This window comes from Thalassophryne amazonica, chromosome 12 (genome assembly GCF_902500255.1).
Source record: "Thalassophryne amazonica chromosome 12, fThaAma1.1, whole genome shotgun sequence".
NCBI classification, from domain to species: Eukaryota; Metazoa; Chordata; class Actinopteri; order Batrachoidiformes; family Batrachoididae; genus Thalassophryne; species Thalassophryne amazonica.
The window spans coordinates 89,318,822-89,338,949 of record NC_047114.1 but is presented as its reverse complement, the minus strand read 5'-3'; the positions used below and the strand labels follow the sequence as shown (position 1 = coordinate 89,338,949).

At 41.0% G+C, this 20,128-nt stretch overlaps 1 protein-coding gene across 1 annotated transcript in view; it reads right to left on the bottom strand.

Annotated features, from left to right (window-relative positions):
• The window catches only part of kmt2cb (lysine (K)-specific methyltransferase 2Cb), a 252,332-nt gene that overhangs the window by 106,631 nt on the left and 125,573 nt on the right, over positions 1–20,128 (bottom strand). The window contains 1 exon segment of the mRNA XM_034182661.1: positions 15,004–15,045. Coding sequence (XP_034038552.1) covers positions 15,004–15,045 — 42 coding nt within the window.

The following is a 20,128-nucleotide window of genomic DNA, read 5'->3' as shown; positions in this document are numbered from 1 at the left end:
AAATAAATGCGTACATACATACAGAAATAAATAAGTGTTTCTTACACCTCCATTTCATCCCTGTCTTATTTAAGTTTATGACAGTTTTGTTTCGGTCAAACCATATTTTCAATGTGTTAATTTCTTCAGTGATTTCCTCCAGAACTATGTGCCAAACTAGAAAACTGCTGCATCCTAGTAAGAGCAGAATTACTACTGGAATGAATTTGAATAAGAAAAGCTGCTTTTTTTTTTTCTCATCAAAATGGATGCTGCACTCACTCCAGTTTATCGCCTGGAATAGTCCCAGATTGCATTTCAGAGCTTCTAGAATTCAAACATTTTCGTGCAGGTGGTGTTGGGGGTAATTTTGGGTTTCAGCTTTTTTGTTTTTTACCACTTTCATCCCTGAATATGTCAATCGTGAGTCACATTTGTGCGGATTAAAGTTACTAACTGGGACTCCTGTCTTGTTGCGAGGAAAGAAACAAGAATCGTCCTCCATTCTGCTCACACATCGTCCAAACGCTCAAACGTCAAGTTAGAACGATAGAGCCCAGTCGGAATTAATAACTTCAAAGTGAAACACCGTTTTGTTATTTTTATTTATAGTTAGTGGCCCACAGGTAGGAGCACTGGCCCATGGTTTTGTGCACGAGAGGTTCATGATATTCCACCTTGAAATCATGCAAATAAAGCTACCTATATAATATAAACCAATCCAGAAAAAAAACATAAAATAGTCTATGGACCATGAAGTTAAAAAAAAAAAAAAAAAATAGAATTTATCAGAGGGCATTCTCAAGTGTAAAAAAAAAAAAGTGACTCCCATAAAATTTCAGGGCATTTTTTAAGCAACCCTCAGAGTTGGCTAACTCACAGTCAGAAATGTAAAATACAGATGTAGGTCCATATCAAACTAAAAAGATGCATTGTCTGGATTGGAGTTACAGATCTAAAAATTAAAAAAAAAAATATGCTTGGCTCCTTTGTTAATGTTGTCGCCCTGGGGTTTCCACAAAGGCAAGCTGGTTAGACTTTTAAACTAGCTTCAAAATAGGCAGGGTCTACCAGGACCAATCATATACTTTACTTACTTGTCAGCATACGACAGATAGGCCCCTGCAGATTTGGCAGAAAACCTCATTCTTCTCTTGGTCATGACCAAGCCATGGCCATTTCTGTGGCCAGGTCGGGACAAAACCTCTCTTCCTCTTGTTTCTTTCATACAGTCTGTCTCAATCCCTTTAGTCGTCATCACTAAGCTTCCTTTTCCTCTTCCAATTCCCTTAGCAAAACTCTTCCTGGTTGTTGTCCAGGTTTGGGTGGGGTGTAGTTTAAACATATTCATTTCAAATTTCAAAGCATTCTGTTACATTTGCATCTTGTTCGTCTTCGTTTCTTGCAGCTTCCTGTGCATTTAAAGATGCTAACAAACATTGCAGAAGATCGGTGACTGAAACGGCCAAACGCACATGCCACGCATCAACAACATACATTTCAATATGCGCGAAATTCTGCTGGAGCATGGAACATGGTTAGGGATGGGTATTGATAAGATTTTATCGATATCGATACCATTATCAATTCCGCTTATTGATCCGATTCCTTATCCCTTATCAATACTGCTTGGGAATTTTCTGTGTACTAAAAGTAGGATTTAAAGGTTTTCTATGTGACAACATTTTATTGAATATTAAAGTAAATAAATATGAAAGTGGTCACTGGATCCTTAAACTCTGCACCTAAATAAACTCTACATGGTGGCTCCTTGATCTCTGAATATATACTCAACAAAAATATAAACGCAACACTTTTGGTTTTGCTCCCATTTTGTATGAGATGAACTCAAAGATCTAAAACTTTTTCCACTACACAATATCACCATTTCTCTCAAATATTGTTCACAAACCAGTCTAAATCTGTGGATAGTGAGCACTTCTCCTTTGCTGAGATAATCCATCCACCTCACAGGTGTGCCATACCAAGATGCTGATTAGTGCACAGGTGTGCCTTAGACTGCCCACAATAAAAGGCCACTCTGAAAGGTGCAGTTTTGTTTTATTGGGGGGGGGATACCAGTACAGTATCTGGTGTGACCACCATTTGCCTCATGCAGCTGCAACACATCTCCTTCACATCATCCGTGAAGAGAACACCTCTCCAACGTGCCAAACGCCAGCAAATGGAGCATTTGCCCACTCAAGTCGGTTACGACGACGAACTGGAGTCAGGCCGAGACCCCGCTGAGGACGACGAGCATGCAGATGAGCTTCCCTGAGACGGTTCTGACAGTTTGTGCAGAAATCCTTTGGTTATGCAAACCGATTGTTTCAGCAGCTGTCCGAGTGGCTGGTCTCAGACGATCTTGGAGGTGAACATGCTGGATGTGGAGGTCCTGGGCTGGTGTTGTTACACGTGGTCTGCGGTTGTTGAGGCTGGTTGGATGTACTGCCAAATTCTCTGAAACGCCTTTGGAGACGGCTTATGGTAGAGAAATGAACATTCAATACACGAGCAACAGCTCTGGTTGACATTCCTGCTGTCAGCACGCTCCCTCAAATCTTGCGACATCTGTGGCATTGTGCTGTGTGATAAAACTGCCACCTTTCAGAGTGGCCTTTTATTGTGGGCAGTCTAAGGCACACCTGTGCACTAATCATGGTGTCTAATCAGCATCGTGATATGGCACACCTGTGAGGTGGGATGGATTATCTCAGCAAAGGAGATAGTGCTCACTATCACAGATTTAGACTGGTTTGTGAACAATATTTGAGGGAAATGGTGATACTGTGTATGTGGAAAAAGTTTAGATCTTTGAGTTCATCTCATACAAAATGGGAGCAAAACCAAAGTGTTGCGTTTATATTTTTGTTGAGTGTAAATAGAAGAAAACAAATCAAAACAAAAACATTTCCTTTCAGGCATTATTGGTATGAATGTCTTTCCATACCTCTGAGCTGAGCTTTTGCAGCTCTCTGTGCTTCATGTCAGCATCAGTTTAATTCATAAAGAATGCAGGACATCTCATTTTGGGAAGTAAAAAGGTTGTAGGTCGATTGTAGTTTATTTCTGTATTATAGCGTTTGGAAAGAGGTGCCATTTTATTTAAAGCGGCAATTCATTTTGAAGTTATTAATTCCTGACCGGACTGTGTCTCAGCAGAGAGCTGCGGAGCGTTTGGAGCTGAGGACGGAGGACGATTCTTGTTTCTTGACCGCCACAAGACAAGATCCTACTTAGCGACTTTAATCTGCCCAAAAGTGACTTAGTCATGACTGACAATCTTTTAATGGCTTTGAGAGGAGTTAAGAGAGGACTTGCAGCTTTCCGAAGAGTTATTATACTATTATTGCTGTTGTTGTTGCTATATATTATTATTATTAACTATATAAATAAAATAATAAAAAAATTTCAATTTTAATACATTTGAGTCTTTGATGACAACAAGCGCTGAGCCATTAATTATTATACAGAAAACAAATGCACACAAACGTGCTGAAATGCCAACAGCTAATGCTAACTTTAACAATGAAAACGCCATAGACATGCTAACGCGTTAGCATCGGTCCCGTTTTTAAGTTATACATCTACCAACGCCCCAGTGGATCGAACCATTGCTTCACTGGTTCACAATTCAAAGGTGCAGTCGCTCTGCAGAAGCGGTTGATTACAGACCAGCTGCAGGGTCTGCAATCACGTAGAGAAATGATCATTTTCCCGAAAAAGACCCTCAAGAACAACGGCCGCTCTGAAGGACCGATAAGGGAATCGTTTAAGCAAAAAGACTATTGATATTGGTGGATCGAAATCATTCTTAATGATACCCAACCCGAGATGCGAGATGTGGTCCGTGGTGCAAGACCAAAAGAAACAAAGAACAAGACGACCAAAAACAAACATGGCGGACTCTGTGAAGTTTGATGACACGGAGATGTGAAGAAATTCGACTTTCCCGCCACAAAAATATGGTAAAATAAACAGAATGTTGCATATTTTTGTAGTGGCCCGAGCGGGCCATCAGTTGATAAATTGTACTGGTCATAGTGGCCCAAAAGTGGGCTAAATCGGCGCCAGGCCAGCGGCAAATGGCTATGTCGAGCCCTGACATTGTAGATAAAAAAAGAGATGATATCACAGAGAAGCTTCTTTTCATCAAAATGAATCTGTCCAGAGCAGAGCCGTTGCTGCAACAGCTGTTTTTATGTACTTGTATGTATTGAATTGCATTTATGGACGCACTGTATCCTCGGTACCAAAAACAATACAGACACCACAGGAAACACTAGTAGAGTCACTTTTTTTTTAAATTTTGGTAACGAAGTAATCACTCTTGTGACATCCCATACTGGGATCCAGTCTAAGGTTACACTTGGAAACAGCCTGTCACATGGCACAACAATTTAATTCAAAGTAGTACACCTGGACCTGCACAGTCATTGAAATTTGATTTAGCATTGCCAAAACTACATTTAAAACTACGGTGATATCCTGGTATAGAATAAATGAATAATAAAATTCAATTCTAACTGGCCCTATTTATTATTTTTATTACTGTGATGTTGCAAGTCTACTTGCCATTTGTTTGCCACTGGCACCAGTGATATGCACAGTTATGAGAAGGAAGAAGCCCACAAGAAGCCTGGACATTTAGATTGTTAGTAGAGCCTACCATCATATTCTGCGTGCTGTATTTATTCACATTTAGTAATGTTTGAAGTAAGCGTTGAACTATTCAAATGTCTCAATTATCGTGTTGCACTTCATGCCTGTTGTATAGCCCAGAAGTTACAAGAATGGGTGCATGTCAGAGTCAAGAACACGCCAGTTCTCTTTTTTGTCCCAGTTGTAACAGCCACATGTACACGTAAACGCAGGAGACACTGACGTAAAAGCAAATGTACGTGTGTACAGCCGAGCTGTGTGTGAGCAGTTGTGAATTAGCCAGCGTAGCTCAAAAGCAGGATTAGAGTTTACAGTCTAGATAAGAGTGAGCAACATAGCAACCAACAGAATGTACAGCTTGTCCTTCATTATCCCATCATGGACAATAATATTGGCCAACGTCATAAAATTCACAGCAGAGATGAGCCCTGAATACGCTACAAGTAGATACACAATGAAAATATCATGAGAGCTTTCACAGGCATGGCCATGGATAAACCACTGTGACCAACTGGAAACAAGAGATACCGCAAACAAGGGAACTTGGTAATGTGGCTAATGCCTCAATATATTCAAGCCACAAATTGATTCGATTATACCTCATCCAGATGTGGTCCATGACACAATTGCTTGTGCACACAGGCATTTGTGTTCACAAGAAGAAGTCAAATATACACACATACTCCATACAGTGTATGCAGACTACTACTCAAGCTAAAGTGTTAACATTACCAAAACTGTTTTCTGATGAAAAGCACATCATGGGATTTATGTCACTTTTTGTTTGTTTTACATGTTTTAAACCTTTCTGATTGATCACAACATTCCACAATGCTACTATTAGCACCGATGACATATTTTTCATACCCAGATTTCATGACTCTACAACTGTTCTGAAGACATTTTAAGTTTCTAAACAATTAAAACGTAATGTTTATGTGCCAACTTCAATGTTGTCTTATTGTTAAATCCCTGTTAGCTGGAATTATCCATTCAGAATAAAGCTATTTACTGGGTTCAGAGTGTGCTGTCATAAGCCTGTCATTAAGATGGTTTTATTGTGAAACATTTTGTCGAATGTGTTATCAGCAGTAGCTGGCAGAGTTGTAGTCTATGCTGCCAAGGCACCACGGACAAGAAAACTACTCATAGCTGTCAAAAATGTGCAGACATCTGCTTCTCTTTAAACCCATTCAACCTAGTACTCAAGTGAGAAATTTGCAGAGTAGTTTATGCTGTAGTTTGTTAGGTACAACACGGACAGATGCATGGATGAACGAACAAATACTCTGAGGTAGGATATGTTTTTTCCTACACATTTTCATGCACTACTGCAGAAATAATATCTGATAATCACTGTCAGGAGTACAAATTAATCTAACATTTTAACGTATCGGCATTTGTCAACAGGAATTTGGCATTTTATAAGAGGATGCAGTTCTGGACATGCTCACTGCTAACAGATGAGGAGAAAACATTTTCTAGGATCACATTTAAATGGTGAATAATTATGATGTGTTTTACAGACATGCCACCCTTAGGACTTCTGTCTCTGGTTCTACTGGTGGATTTACACCGTGTGTGTTTACACAGTCTTTTGAGTAGTGATGACACGTACATCAGACTCGGATATGTGCCTGCCTGTGGGGTGCCTTTAAAATGAATAGATATCAGCGATGTCACCCCACCCCAAGGTCCACCTTTTTCCTCAGTGTCAATGCAGTTGAGTGTTTTGGTCAGAGATAAGTTGAGGTGCCGTTGTTGTGGTGAAAGTTTAGCAACTTGCCGTTGTAGTACATGAAAGCATTCAGATTCAAAGCAGAGGGAATCACTGTTCATGTATGATGTTCTGAGGCCTCCCCAATAACCAGATGGTGTCCTTCTAGTGGCAGAGTAAAGCAATTCCACTTCTTTGTAATTTCATGTTGGAAAATCTAAAAAACATTTTGTGTCTCCTTTTTCCCCCCTCCTGTGCTGCCCATCTGTGTCCGTGAAAAACATGAAAACCTACTTCCACCTAACATGGCGCATATTTTTAGTTTTCACTTTAGAGAACAGTTTCTCTATTTTCATCTGACTCGGATGTGTCTGATGGAACCTGTAGCTAACATGAATAAAATCATTAAATCTTGGCAGAGGTTTGTTCTCTTGGAGCACATTATTTCAGACATTTTTTGTAAAAGCCACAACGTTGACAGCCTTCTCAATAAGAGGTGGTGCACAGTTAATGATGTAATGCTAACACCCTTGTGGTTGTTTCATGATGACATGTTAGTCCTTATTTTGCAATGTTTTGAAATTTAATTCAAGCTGAATGAAATTCAACCGTGAAATCATCTGTGGAGGCCCCTTGACGTTCTAAGTGAACACCAGGCGGAGTCATCAGGAGCCTCATGTACAAAGGACTTGCCTGGGACTTTCTACTAAAAGCTGGCATACACCCAAACCCTGAATCTGGTGTAAGCACAAATACAACCCCTGGCAATAATTATGGAATCACCCGGCCTCGGAGGCTGTTCATTCAGTTGTTTAATTTTGTAGAAAAAAAGCAGATCACAGACATAACACAAAACTAAAGTCATTTCAAATGGCAACTTTCTGGCTTTAAGAACACTATAAGAAATCAGGAAAAAAATTGTGGTAGTCAGTAACGGTTACTTTTTTAAACCAACAGAGGGAAAACAAAATATGGAATCACTCATTCTGGGGAATAAATTATGGAATCACCCTGTAAATTTTCATCCCTAAAACTAACACCTGCATCAAATCAGATCTGCTTGTTAGTCTGCATCTAAAAAGGAAGTGATCACACCTTGGAGAGCTGTTGCACCAAGTGGACTGACATGAATCATGGCTCCAACACGAGCAATGTCAATTGAAACAAAGGAGCGATTATCAAACTCTAAAGATGGTAAATCATCATACAATGTTGCAAAAGATGTTGGTTGTTCACAGTCAGCTGTGTCTAAACTCTGGACCAAATACAAACAACATGGGAAGGTTGTTAAAGGCAAACATACTGGTAGACCAAGGAAGACGTCAAAAGCGTCGACAGAAAACTTAAAGCAATATGTCTCAAAAATCGAAAATGCAAAACAAAACAAATGAGGAACGAATGGGAGGAAACTGGAGTCAAACGTCTGTGACCGAACTGTAAGAAACCGCCTAAAGGAAATGGGATTTTACATACAGAAAAAGCTAAACGAAAGCCATCATTAACACCTCAACAGAAAAAACAAGGTTACAATGGGCTAAGGAAAGCAATCGTGGACTGTGGGTGACTTGATGAAAGTCATATTCAGTGATGAATCTCGAATCTGCATTGGGCAAGGTGATGATGCTGGAACTTTTGTTTGGTGCCGTTCCAATGAGATTTATAAAGATGACTGTCTGAAGAGACATGTAAATCTCCACAGTCATTGATGATATGGGGCTGCATGTCAGGTAAAGGCACTGGGGAGATGGCTGTCATTACATCATCAATAAATGCACAAGTTTACGTTGATATTTTGGGCACTTTTCTTATCCATCAGTTGAAAGGATGTTTGGGGGATGATGAAATCATTTTTCAAGATGATAATGCATCTTGCCATAGAGCAAAAACTGTGAAACATTCCTTGCAAAAAGACACATAGGGTCAATGTCCTGGCCTGCAAATAGTCCGGATCTTAATCCAATTGAAAATCTTGGTTGGAAAGTTGAAGAAAATGGTCCATGACAAGGCTCCAACCTGCAAAGCTGATCTGGCACCCAGCATCAGAGAAAGTTGGAGCCAGATTGATGAAGAGTACTGTTGTCACTCATTAAGTCATGCCTCAAAGACTGCAATCTGTTATAAAAGCCAGAGGTGGTGCAACAAAATACTAGTGATGTGTTGGAGCGTTCTTTTTTTTTTTCATGATTCCATAATTTTTTTCCTCAGAATTGAGTGATTCCATATTTTTTTTCCCTCTGCTTAGTCTAAAAAAGTAACCGTTACTGGACTGCCACAATTTTTTTTCCTGATTTCTTATAGTGTTTCTTAAAGCCAGAAAGTAGCCATTTGAATTACTTTAGTTTTGTGTCATGTCTGTGATCTGCTTTTTTTCTACAAAATAAACAACTGAATGAACATCCTCCGAGGCCGGTGATTCCATAATTTTTTCCAGGGGTTGTATGAGAAATTCATTCATCTTTAGAAAGTGAATGGACATCATGAGAATCTCTTATTCTCTAAACTGTCTGACCCAAAAGTGCTCATTTCTTGCTTGGCCTTGTATATTCAGGTTGTATATTCAGGTGTATAAAACTGTGTGTAGGCATGAATTCACGCATGTTCAGTTTGTACATCCCACTGAACGTGGAACTGAGCATGGAACCCAAACTCCTCCCTGGCCACATCCCATTTAAATATGCAATTTCATGTAAATAGGCCCTTTGAGCAGGGATTCCCCACGACATCACATCAGACAACATGAACACAGGAAAGAAATTATACTATAGATGACTGGAAATTACATGGAGAACATCTGGACAGTTTATTCGGTACGCCGTTAAAACGGATTAATCATGAAACTGGAAAAATGGTCGTGGGAGCTACAGCGTCAGACCGCATATGCACACATAGAACAGCGCGCCCACCGACGTTAAAAAGGTGAGGTGCACCTCTACTGACAGTGTGACATTCACAGTTTACACATGCCTTTATAAGCGAAGTGCGCAACGCATCTGCACATGCGTGGGCCAAACCGGGGCAAAAACTCCAGCTTTCAAACTCACACCGCATCCATTGAATTTCGTATACAGCAGCATTAGCGGATTGTAAACGTTAAGTCTTACAGGGATTGTTTCAAAGGCTTTAAGCCTTAAGCGACGCATACAATAATGACAGGTGGCATTGCGCTGTTTTCAAATGCTCGAACGGAATTTCCAGTGGTTGAAATGACCCAAATCATAGCTCTCCTCGCTGCTTTCCCGCTGTCATAGCATGTGGATTGGTAGGCAAAAAATTTTGCGTACCCTTAATGCACTGCATTGCCCAAGATGTGCACTTCGCTTATTGACAAATTCTGAACACAGGAAGCCCATTAAGAAGCCCTGCAGCTCACCAGCAAGCAAAAATAAAAAAAATACATTAATAATAATAATAATAAAAAAACATATTTGAATGCGCACATGCCCAAATGTGTCCACACTGGTTTTTCATTTGGAACAATTACATTAATAAACTATTTTAACACAAGCAGCACCCCCCATCATGCACCGTGCAGCCTCCACATATGATTTGAACACTGATGGAATGAAAATGTTTCCTATTAACAGAAACAAATTCATCATGTTATGGCGCCTTTATAGCAATATGTGTGCAGTTAATAGCTCCAATTACATTCGGGAAAACGTCTCTCGCTGCAAAATGCACTGGTAATGTTGGAATGCACCTAGGGGAGGTGATAGTCGAGTGGTTAAGCATTAGGCTTCAGACCAAAGGATCCTCAGTTCAAATCTCAGACTGACAAAATCACTAAGTGCCCTTGGGCAAGGTCCTTAATCCCCTAGTTGCTCCCGGTGTGTAGTGGGCGCCTTGCATGGTAGCAGCCTCACATCGGGGTGGAATGTGAGGCATTCGATGTGTACAGCACTTTGAGCATCTGATGCAGATGGAAAAGCGCTATATAAATGCAGCCCATTTGCCATTTACCTGTTGACGTGGATGATTGAAGCTCAGCGCAAGGTTGACTGCACCTGCCTGACCAATCAGCCAGCTCACGCTGGAATGCCTCTGATGCCAGGATGCCCAGCATGGTCAGCACATGTGTGCACAGAACAGCTCATGGTCCTTGCCGTATTGCACTCTGGGCCGGCTGCAGTTCTGTGCACCACCTCCAGTAACAATGGCCTTGGTAATCGAAATTGGTTTATGAGCCAATTATCCTCATTTGGAAGTAAATCCTCGCAATTCCCTCCGAGTACACGCCACATCCGATTGCACCACTTGCAAGGTCCTCTAACAACGTTAACACAGCCACTGTTAGTGCCATTTAACGCATCACTTTGCGCATGCTTTTATATCCATCCATATAATTTCAAAGACATGGGTGTTGTAATGTTCATCAGTGTGTCTCTGATGTGCACATCACTCCGATGACTTCATGTTTTCACACTGTTGACGGTTCCCTGCATCACCTCTATGTGCCGGCGGTAGCAAATAGCTGTGGGAACATGCGTACGCCAGTCTGGATTTTTGCGTGATGCGCCACACATTTCCACGCTCATGTCACTTTTAACACATCTGCACATGGACATGGAGAAGGGCGTACGCCAGATTTTTGCGTGTAAGCACGCTTTGTACACGGGGCCCCAGGCACCATTAAGCTTTAGTTTGTATGGTGTTATATAGCAGAAAATAGCAAAATTTCAATGCTTCTGAACTACAACTAAAAATTAATTTATACAGAAAATTTCACACAGCATGCTATATAATAAACTGGAACCTATTAAGGGGGGGGGGGGGTCAAGAGTATTAAATATCAAAACTTTGCAAATAAGAACCAACCTAGTGTGCACACAGCGTATTATTGTTTTTGCAATGAGTAAAAACCACTGCAATGAATGTTGTTTGCTATAAAGTAAATTTCATGTGGAGGAAGAATTTGTCATGAAAAAAAAAAAAAACCGTGCAAAATGTTATGATTCTATTGTTTTGTGACAACAGCTGAATGGAAATGGCAGCACATTCTTTATCCAGTATGCTACCTGCTCTAAAATGAAAGCAAGACTTAAAAATAAAATAAAATAAATTAAAGGCAAGAAATTAAAAAGAAATTCTTTCAATAAATCTTTCCCCTTTGTTTTGTTTTTTTTGGGTGGGGGTGGGGGGTGTAACTCACCATGCTTTTCAACAGATGTGGACCAGCTTCTCCTCCTGGACGGTAGCCTGAACGGGCTCTGGATCAGCATGCAATTCTGGTTCAGGGTCATTGTGCATTTCAGGAGGCAGATGAGTGCCAGGCTCGAGGTCCATGTGCTTTGGAGCCAGCTGTGGGCCAGTCTCAGAGTTTGTGTGCATTGAAGCTGGCTGTGGCTGAGCTCCGGGCCAGTGTCCTATATACTCTGCCTTTAACGTATGCTCTGCAGCAGGAGGCCTGCAGCTGGAACAAACATAGTCCTCTCTGGGGTGGATTTCTGCTTGGCCTGAGTTCTGACGCTCACACTCCAGGTGCAGCCATCTGAAAGGTGTAAAGGAATTTCAACAGGAGTTGCTGCATAATGTTGACATTACACTTATTGCATCATGTATTTTAAAAGAGAACACTTTGCCACAGAAATAACCAAGTCGATAAAAAATGTGTGTGTAGTGACATTAAGAGTTATGAACAAATGCTCCTTACCTCTTGCAGCTTTGGCAAAAGATTATGTCTTTGTGGGTGTTCAGGGTCCAGATACAGGCACACATGGGGCAGCACAGACCAGGGTCATGATTTGGACACATTTTTCACAGAGTAAGCTGGTGTGGTACCACTGCCCACTGGTTCGTGTTCCACACTGGAATGCATACTCTGCAGTTCTGAGGATGAAAAAAAAGGTTGTAATATTAGATGACATTCAAAATCATTGTATTTTTGCAGTGAAGACCACAAAACATCCTGTGACAGAAGGATAGAAACGGAATATTTCAACTAAACAATGTGGTTGCTATCCAAAAACAGGTGGAATTCCTCACAGTTCACCTTTTGGCCAGAAGGCAATAGTCATACAGTAATTACTGCTAATTAAGCTACACCAGTGTGAACACCCGCACTGCTGTGACTTCCAACTTGAGTTTCTGTATTTCACAGAGTATAAATCACGCATTTTTGTCTGTATTATGACTTTTCCTCACAAGCAAGTCACTGGTTTCCACAACCCTACTAACATCCAGCCCAGCAGGTACTGAACAGAGTAGGAGCCAGGACACACCCCTGACAAATAGCAGATGGGAAAAACTCCACTCTGCACAGCACTCACAGTATCTGTGCATCAAGACCCCATAACAAACAGAAAAAAAGCTCAATTTAGATGGAACATTCCCCCCTGTAAAACATGCCATTTCTGATGAAAGATCATTCATATCAGTCGCAAACACACCTTCTTGAAATAAAAACATCTCTATCGGTAACTGACACATCATTTTCCATTACTGAAATCTCCGTACTGGAGACGACTTGAACAATTATGGTAACAACAAGCTCACTTGTGGACACAGCATCGATAGTTTCTGTGACAATTCAGCCGTTCTGGACAAAACAGCCCCGTTTCCGGAGAACATGGCGATTTATTATTTCTCCAATACGGCAAGCAAGAATGGATAGAACCGTAAAAAAATGTGCACTCTGAAGGACAACAATTCCAAAGGATGGAGGAAGCCCAAAATGGAGAGTCGTTACGCATCTGTTTTTATGTAATTCGGTACACAAGGGTGTGACGTAGCGCCAAAACTGTGTTTCTTCACTACAGTGTAGAAATAGTTGAGAAAATTTGCATATAATAAGAACACACATACACACACATCCACAAACCCACGTATTTTCATTTCACACTCAAGTGGGGCAAGTTGGTTGCACTTCAAGCAAAAATTGTATCATGTAGTGTGTCTGCCATGCAGCACTGTACCGATTTGTCAACAAACGAGCAACATGCTTGGCTTCGATCACACACAGAAATAGTTGCTGAAGTGCTAAATATTCAATGCACGTAAAAAACAAACAAACAAAAAAAAAAAAAAACAGTTTAACAATGATTGAGAAACTACACAGGTAAATATAACAACCTTATGATCAACGTCTTCTGTTCTTTGTCCGTCATGTTTCTTCCACTTTGGTCTCCGGAATTGAGGCTGTTTTGCCCAGAAGAGCTGAACTGTCACAGAAAGTGCCGATGTTGTGTCGGTGAGTGAGCTTGTGGTTACTATAATCATTCTAAAGATGATGCATCAGTTACGGATGGGGACGTTTTTATTTCAAGAATAGGTGTATTTGCGACTGATTCGAGTGATCTTTCATCAGAGACTGCAAATTTTTCAAGGGGAACGGGAAATGTTCCATCCAGATTGAGCTTTTTCTTTACGTTTGTTAGGGGGACCTGTGCATAGGCTGCTTACGATGTCCAGTAACTTCTTGGGGATTCCACAAATTATCAGGATTTCCTAGACATCCTAATAATTTGTCCAATCAACTGAATCAAATCTGTCCAATAATTAGACTGAATAATTTGTCCAATCAACTGAATCAAACGCTTTGCAAATATCAACATAGACTGCATAGAAGCACTGCCAATACTCACACAGCGTTTCTATAAGTAATCATGGTGTTAGAATCCAGGTGATAGCTGACTTCGTGGGCATGAAGCCAGACTGTTCCAGTCTCTGAGCAGCAAATAGCTGTAACTGAGTCCTATTAAGAATAATCCTTGGAAGCACCTTCCTGGCACAGTGAGCAGTGTAATACCCCTATAGTTGTTACAGTTAATATGATCACCCCTTCATTTCCAGATTGGGATAAGTCCTTTCTTCCCATCTCTAGGGATGACACCCGTCACTCATACTGAGACAAAAATTGTTTGCAATGCCAGGAGAACAGCATTTCTACCTACCTGGAGGAACTCAGCGCCAATGCCACAATGAGTGTCTTTGTAACAAATGAGCAGTTACTGAGAGAGACTAAGATCAGAAGTGTTAAGGTGCGTTTACACATAACCAAGACGCGTTACGAATGTCATTTTTCTGTCATTCGTGACACATTCCTGACATTCTTAATGTGACTTAACGCGTCTGAATAGGTTTCTTAATAGTGCGTGTTGGTGCGTGATATTCTTGATATTTGTGGAGCATGTTTTTGCCTGTCACAAAATCTTCCAAGAATGTCACACACCACCCTCATTTCGTCTCACGTCGTGGAGGTCGCAACTGAGCGTATTGATCCGTCTTGATGAGTAGTGATCCTTAATAGAATGTGACAATGTTCATAGTGGTTCCTGTGATGGTTCTTGGAGCCCAAACTGTCACGCGTTATTACGAAGTGACACGGAAACTGTCAAGTTTTGACACGACTTGTAACGCGGCGTCACATTTCACTGCACGCCACGACAAATCAGTTTTCTGTCACGTGCACACAATTAAACTCGGCTCCAAATATCGTTCCACGGTTCCTGCTGAAGCTCCTCAGGACGCTCCTGCAGGTGTTCCACCTGCTATTGTAACCGATGAGCGGGAGAATGAGTCTGAACCAGAGGAGCGAGAGGAGACTCACGTGCAGCCAGACATCTCTACACCTCCTCCAGTCCGGCGGAGGAAGAAGCGTGCGCACAATTAAACCCTGCTGCACCACATTCAGTTTGATTGCTGACACCAAGTCGGCTAAAAGACTAATTTCAGTGCTCTTCAGTGCGCTCCTGCAGGTGTTCCACCTGCTGCATGTGCCTGATGTTTGGGAAAATGCACGAGACGAGACCCACATGAAGCCACACATCTGGCTCTGTCAGTCTCCTCCTCCTCTCTGCGCCACTCCATAGCACAGAGCCCAACTACACATGCAGTCACAAAGTTCTTCTGAAAAACTGGAGCGATCTGAATTCGGTTGGATGAATATGGGTGTGTGTGTGTGGAGACAATTCACCTCGTTCACAACGTGACAGAACTTAACGATGCGCTGTTACGCGCAATAGCACAACAATGCAGAACACTATTCTTGACCGTGCGTAATGGTTCCTGATAATTCTCCAGCAACATGTTACATTAATCCTAACCTGTGGTAACAGGTTGCAGCAGTTCCTGAGGACACCTGACGCCTCTATTCCTGGGAAAGCCCAATATAGATAGTTATATCCAGTGGTGGACACAGTTCCGCTAACCTGCTAATTAGCAAAGCTAACATTTTCATTAGCAGATTAGCTTTTCAACTAGCTTTGAAAACCAACGCTAAATTTAGTTCCACTAACTTTCAGTCTGCTAACATTTTTTTTGCTGGCATAGTGAGCAGTGATGCCGGTAACGCGACCACTTTTTTTAGTAACAAGTAATCTAACACGTTAATCTTTCCAAATCAGTAATCAGATTAAAGTTACTTCTCCATGTCACTGTGCGTTACTATTATTTTTCATTGTGGGTCGATAGCAGCATTAAACTTGGTCCGTGGGCAGGAGGTCGGGGTTCGACTGAACTGCCCACTTTAAGTGAGCTGTGAGCTTTTCATCCGCGTTTTTTTGCAGCTGCTCGACTCGTCCTCACCTCTTAAAGCGCGGTGATCAGCACACCTGCACTGAGCTTTACAAAGACATTTTTATACTTTTTTCCCTCCTTGATTTAGAATTCTGAGCTGAGCCGCTCCGTATCGTCTCGTTAAAAACAGCTGATCCTCCGCGACGCGTCAACAACTAACACTGTTTTCCACTCAAATGCACCTAAACTCTCTTTCTGAGGACCACATGATGTGAAAACGCAATAAAACTTTCTTACCTGTAAATCTGGTCCTGTTTTCTGTATAAATAAATGTTATCCATTCTTTGTGCTAAAACACCAAAGCAGGGGCAAATCCAGATGGAATGGGGGCGTGGGGCAAGGATGTGCCCCCCTCCCCCACAACACCCCTAGATTAAAGGTCCAGTTTTGAAGCCGTTTTTTACTACAACTACTAATACTGCTTAAAATAATAATAATTTCGACAAGTAAAATGTTTAGAGAATTTAAATGTTAGAAAAATGTTAGAATTTAATAGTTACATTTATAAACAATGTAGGTTTGAAATTGCAAGTTTTATTGTTACAGTGCTGTCAACAGTTAAATATGAGGTCAAGAAAGAGGTCTTTATTTTACTTTTTATAAAACAAGTATTTGTTTTCATTGAAGTCAAGAAAGGGTGACTATAAAGTGAGTTTTGGCAAAACAGGTATCATTGTCATGTTGACGTGGGTTGTTGTTGGCAGCTGGGGAAAGTAACTAAAAAAGTAACTAGTAATCTAACTTAGTTACTTTTACAATTGAGTAATCAGTAAAGTAACTAAGTTACTTTTTCAAGGAGTACCGTATTTTCCGGACTATAAGTCGCACCGGAGTATAAGTCGCACCAGCCACTTTATCCATTATAAAGAAAAATAAACCATAAATAAGTCGCACCGGAGTATAAGTCGCACCAGCCACTTTATCCATTATAAAGAAAAATAAACCATAAATAAGGTCCACTGGACTATAAGTCCCATGGACATACAGGTATGTTAACATGAAAAGTTCAGATGATAATATTGTGACGGCTACCGTTTTCGGATGCATATTTCACCAGTCGCAACTTGTAATCTGCAGAGTATGATTTTCTTTTTGGTGGCATTTTTTCGGGCCTTCTCCGTTGTCTTGTTATGTTATCAGTAACGTTAAAATTTTTATTTTTCTATGGTAGTCAGAAGTCGCAGGAACAGTTACACAAGCCTCGAGTGCCCTCTCGTGAGCTGCATTTTACCTACGGATATGTTTGTATTTTGCGGACCACATTGCGAGCCGAACCATGCAGCACCTACCTGCGCAGCTCATGACCACCCAGCGGTGTCGATCCAGCTCCTTCCAAGTGCAGACGCTAATCCTCCGCCGTCGCTCAGTGCTCCCATGCAGCTCTCAGCGTCAACTCTGCTCACACTGATATCCAAGGGTTGAAGCTGTTTTGTTAGCCGTCCCGGAATAAACACCATGTTCGTCTGCTTCAAACGCTTTTCACAATCATCGACGCCAGCTCCTTCCAAGTGCACACGCAAATCCTCCGCCGTCGCTCACCCAATGCTCCCACGCAGCTCTCAGCGTCAACTTAAACACTCTGCTCACATTGATATCCAAGGGTTGAAGCTGTTCTGTTCGCCATGCCGGAATAACAGCAAGCACCGTGTTCCAGCTTCACACGCTGTGGGTGAGGTGAGGAATACGCATCCAAAGTTCTGTTCTCTGATTGGTTATCGCGACCAGCGTGAACTATAGGATGGCCGTCATACTACAGTGCCCATGATGCATTGCATTTCCTTTTCCGGTGGCCATTTTAAAACATAGATCGACTCTGTCACGTAAAATTGTTTTGTTACAGTAAATTAATTGAGATCCTACCGGTATATTTTTCATTTATAAGTCGCACCGGAGTATAGGTCGCACCCCCGGCCAAAACATGTAAAAAAGTGCGACTTATAGTCCGGAAAATACGGTAATCAGTAATCAGTAATTGGATTACTTTTTCAAAGTAACTGTGGCAACACTGATAGTGAGTAAAGCTTAACGGTCAGAAACATTTGTAAAACCTAAAATCCTACATATTAATTCCTGTTGTGTGCTTTGCAATAAACAGACCGCTGTGAGAAGCTCAGTACGGTATACGTATGGTACATCATTTTAAAGTACCACATTCACCTCACTGAGATATCCCATAATCCACATGAGAAACCACATGACAACAATTGCAAATGAACATTATATGACAAAAATGTAACTTTTATGCATTTCATAACATTTTTAAGAGACTGCTGCATGAGACCCTGAAAACTTGCTAAAACAAATATTCCATGTCTGCTACATTTAACCTGCGTGGAAATTCATAAACACAAAGCGAATTTCAATCATTTATATTACTATATATTACTCTGGAACAAACAGTGCTGTAAAGGAAATAAGCAGGATGTTAAAGAGCAAACTTCAGTTTCATCCAGAATGACATGAACATAAAGTGATGAGAGCAGCTAATCTGAGTTTCCCATAATGCTTTTAGGCACGTGTCTGTTTAATGCTCAAACCTTCAGGAATTAGCGCATTACTTAAAAAAATATGTGCAATATTATATTTTCACTTTGTAAAAATGGCAGAGTTGCCATTAATTTTGATAAACTGTCCAGAATTAGTTGGTTTTAAATGAAACCATGAGTGAAAGGTGCTTTGCACGTCATGTCTCCTGCCCACTGTCTGAGAGGATGCATGTTGAAAGTGATGCACAAAGACAGAAGCTCTGGCTTTTTGGTACATTTTGGCTTGTGATCATCTTTGAATTTACCCAGCAGCACTTGAAGTGCTTAAACTTGAAACTGGCTTAGCCGACTGCATACTGAGTCAATTCTAAAAGTTAGCGGTTAGCTGTAACTTTCCACAATTTTTTTTTTAAGCAATCTATTGGTTTATTGTTATAAAGTTAACTTTTCAGTTAGCAGATTAGCGGTTATCAAAGCTAACTTTTTGGTTAACTGTGCCCACCACTGGTTATATCATAATTATTACTAATAACAAACATGCAGTTTTTCTGTATACAAGTTGCAGGACTTTGAATCTGAGGACTGGGTGGCACTGGGCCGTCAGCAACACAAAGTGAATATGTTATCTTCCTGCTGTTCTGAGTCAGAGAAGCCAATTCTAAAGACCTTTCATCACATTCTACCTTCATTACATTCATCTCCTTTGACCACAGCAGAAAAGTGGGTGATGTATTTATCAGCCCACTGAGTGACAGGCACAGCATTTGCATGGTGGGAGGATTGATGGAGGACATGCAATGACAGATGTGTGTAATTGACATGCACAAGGCAACACACATGCACACATGCAGTTGCACCTCACAGCACTCAGTTTCAACCAAAGCCTTTAAATGATCAGTCGCCGTGAGCCATTTCTACAATAACAAGGAGCACAAATCCAACCACAGGTAAAGGTTGCATTTACAGTGTGGTAGACAGTTAGGCTCCTTTTGAGCATAGGGTCAAATAACAGAAGCCAGAAGGACATTACCAGAACCCCATAGATGCTTTTCGCACTTGAGCAGCTTCTGCACAGTGTGCAAGACCATGATTTATTTATTTTTTGGGTACCGGCTGAAAGGCCACTAACCCTATGTCTTGGCGCGGCATCCATTTATTGCGATATCTCAAAAACTGTCTGATCACTTTTTCCCCCTAATTTGGCAAGGGCATAACATGGGTCATTGGCATTGTTCCCATCACAAAAATCATATTCCTAGATTTGTTCATTTGGAAATGGTGGGAATTTTTATTCCAAAAATAGCCATTTTCAGCACTTAAAGGCATTTTTCTCAAAAACTGTGATAACTTTTTTCTAATTGTCAAGGGCATAATATGGGTTGTTGACATTGTTCTCATCAAAAATTATAGTTATGGTAAGTGGACTGCATTTACATAGTGCTTTTCCATCTGCTTCAGACGCTCAAAGCACTTTACAAATAATGCCTCACATTCACCATGAAGTGAGGGTGCTGCCATACAAGGCGCTCACTACACACCAGGAGCAACTAGGGGATTAAAGATCTTGCCCAAGGGCAAGATTTTCTGGTCAGGCTGGGATTTGAACATCGAATCCTCTGGTCTCAAACCCAACGCGTTAACCACTAGACCATCACCTCCCCTATATATAGTTATGGATTTGTTTGTTTGAAAGTGGTGGGCATTTTTTATGCCCGAAACAGTCAATTTGTGCATTTGGGTCCAATTTTCTCAAATACTGTCCGATAGC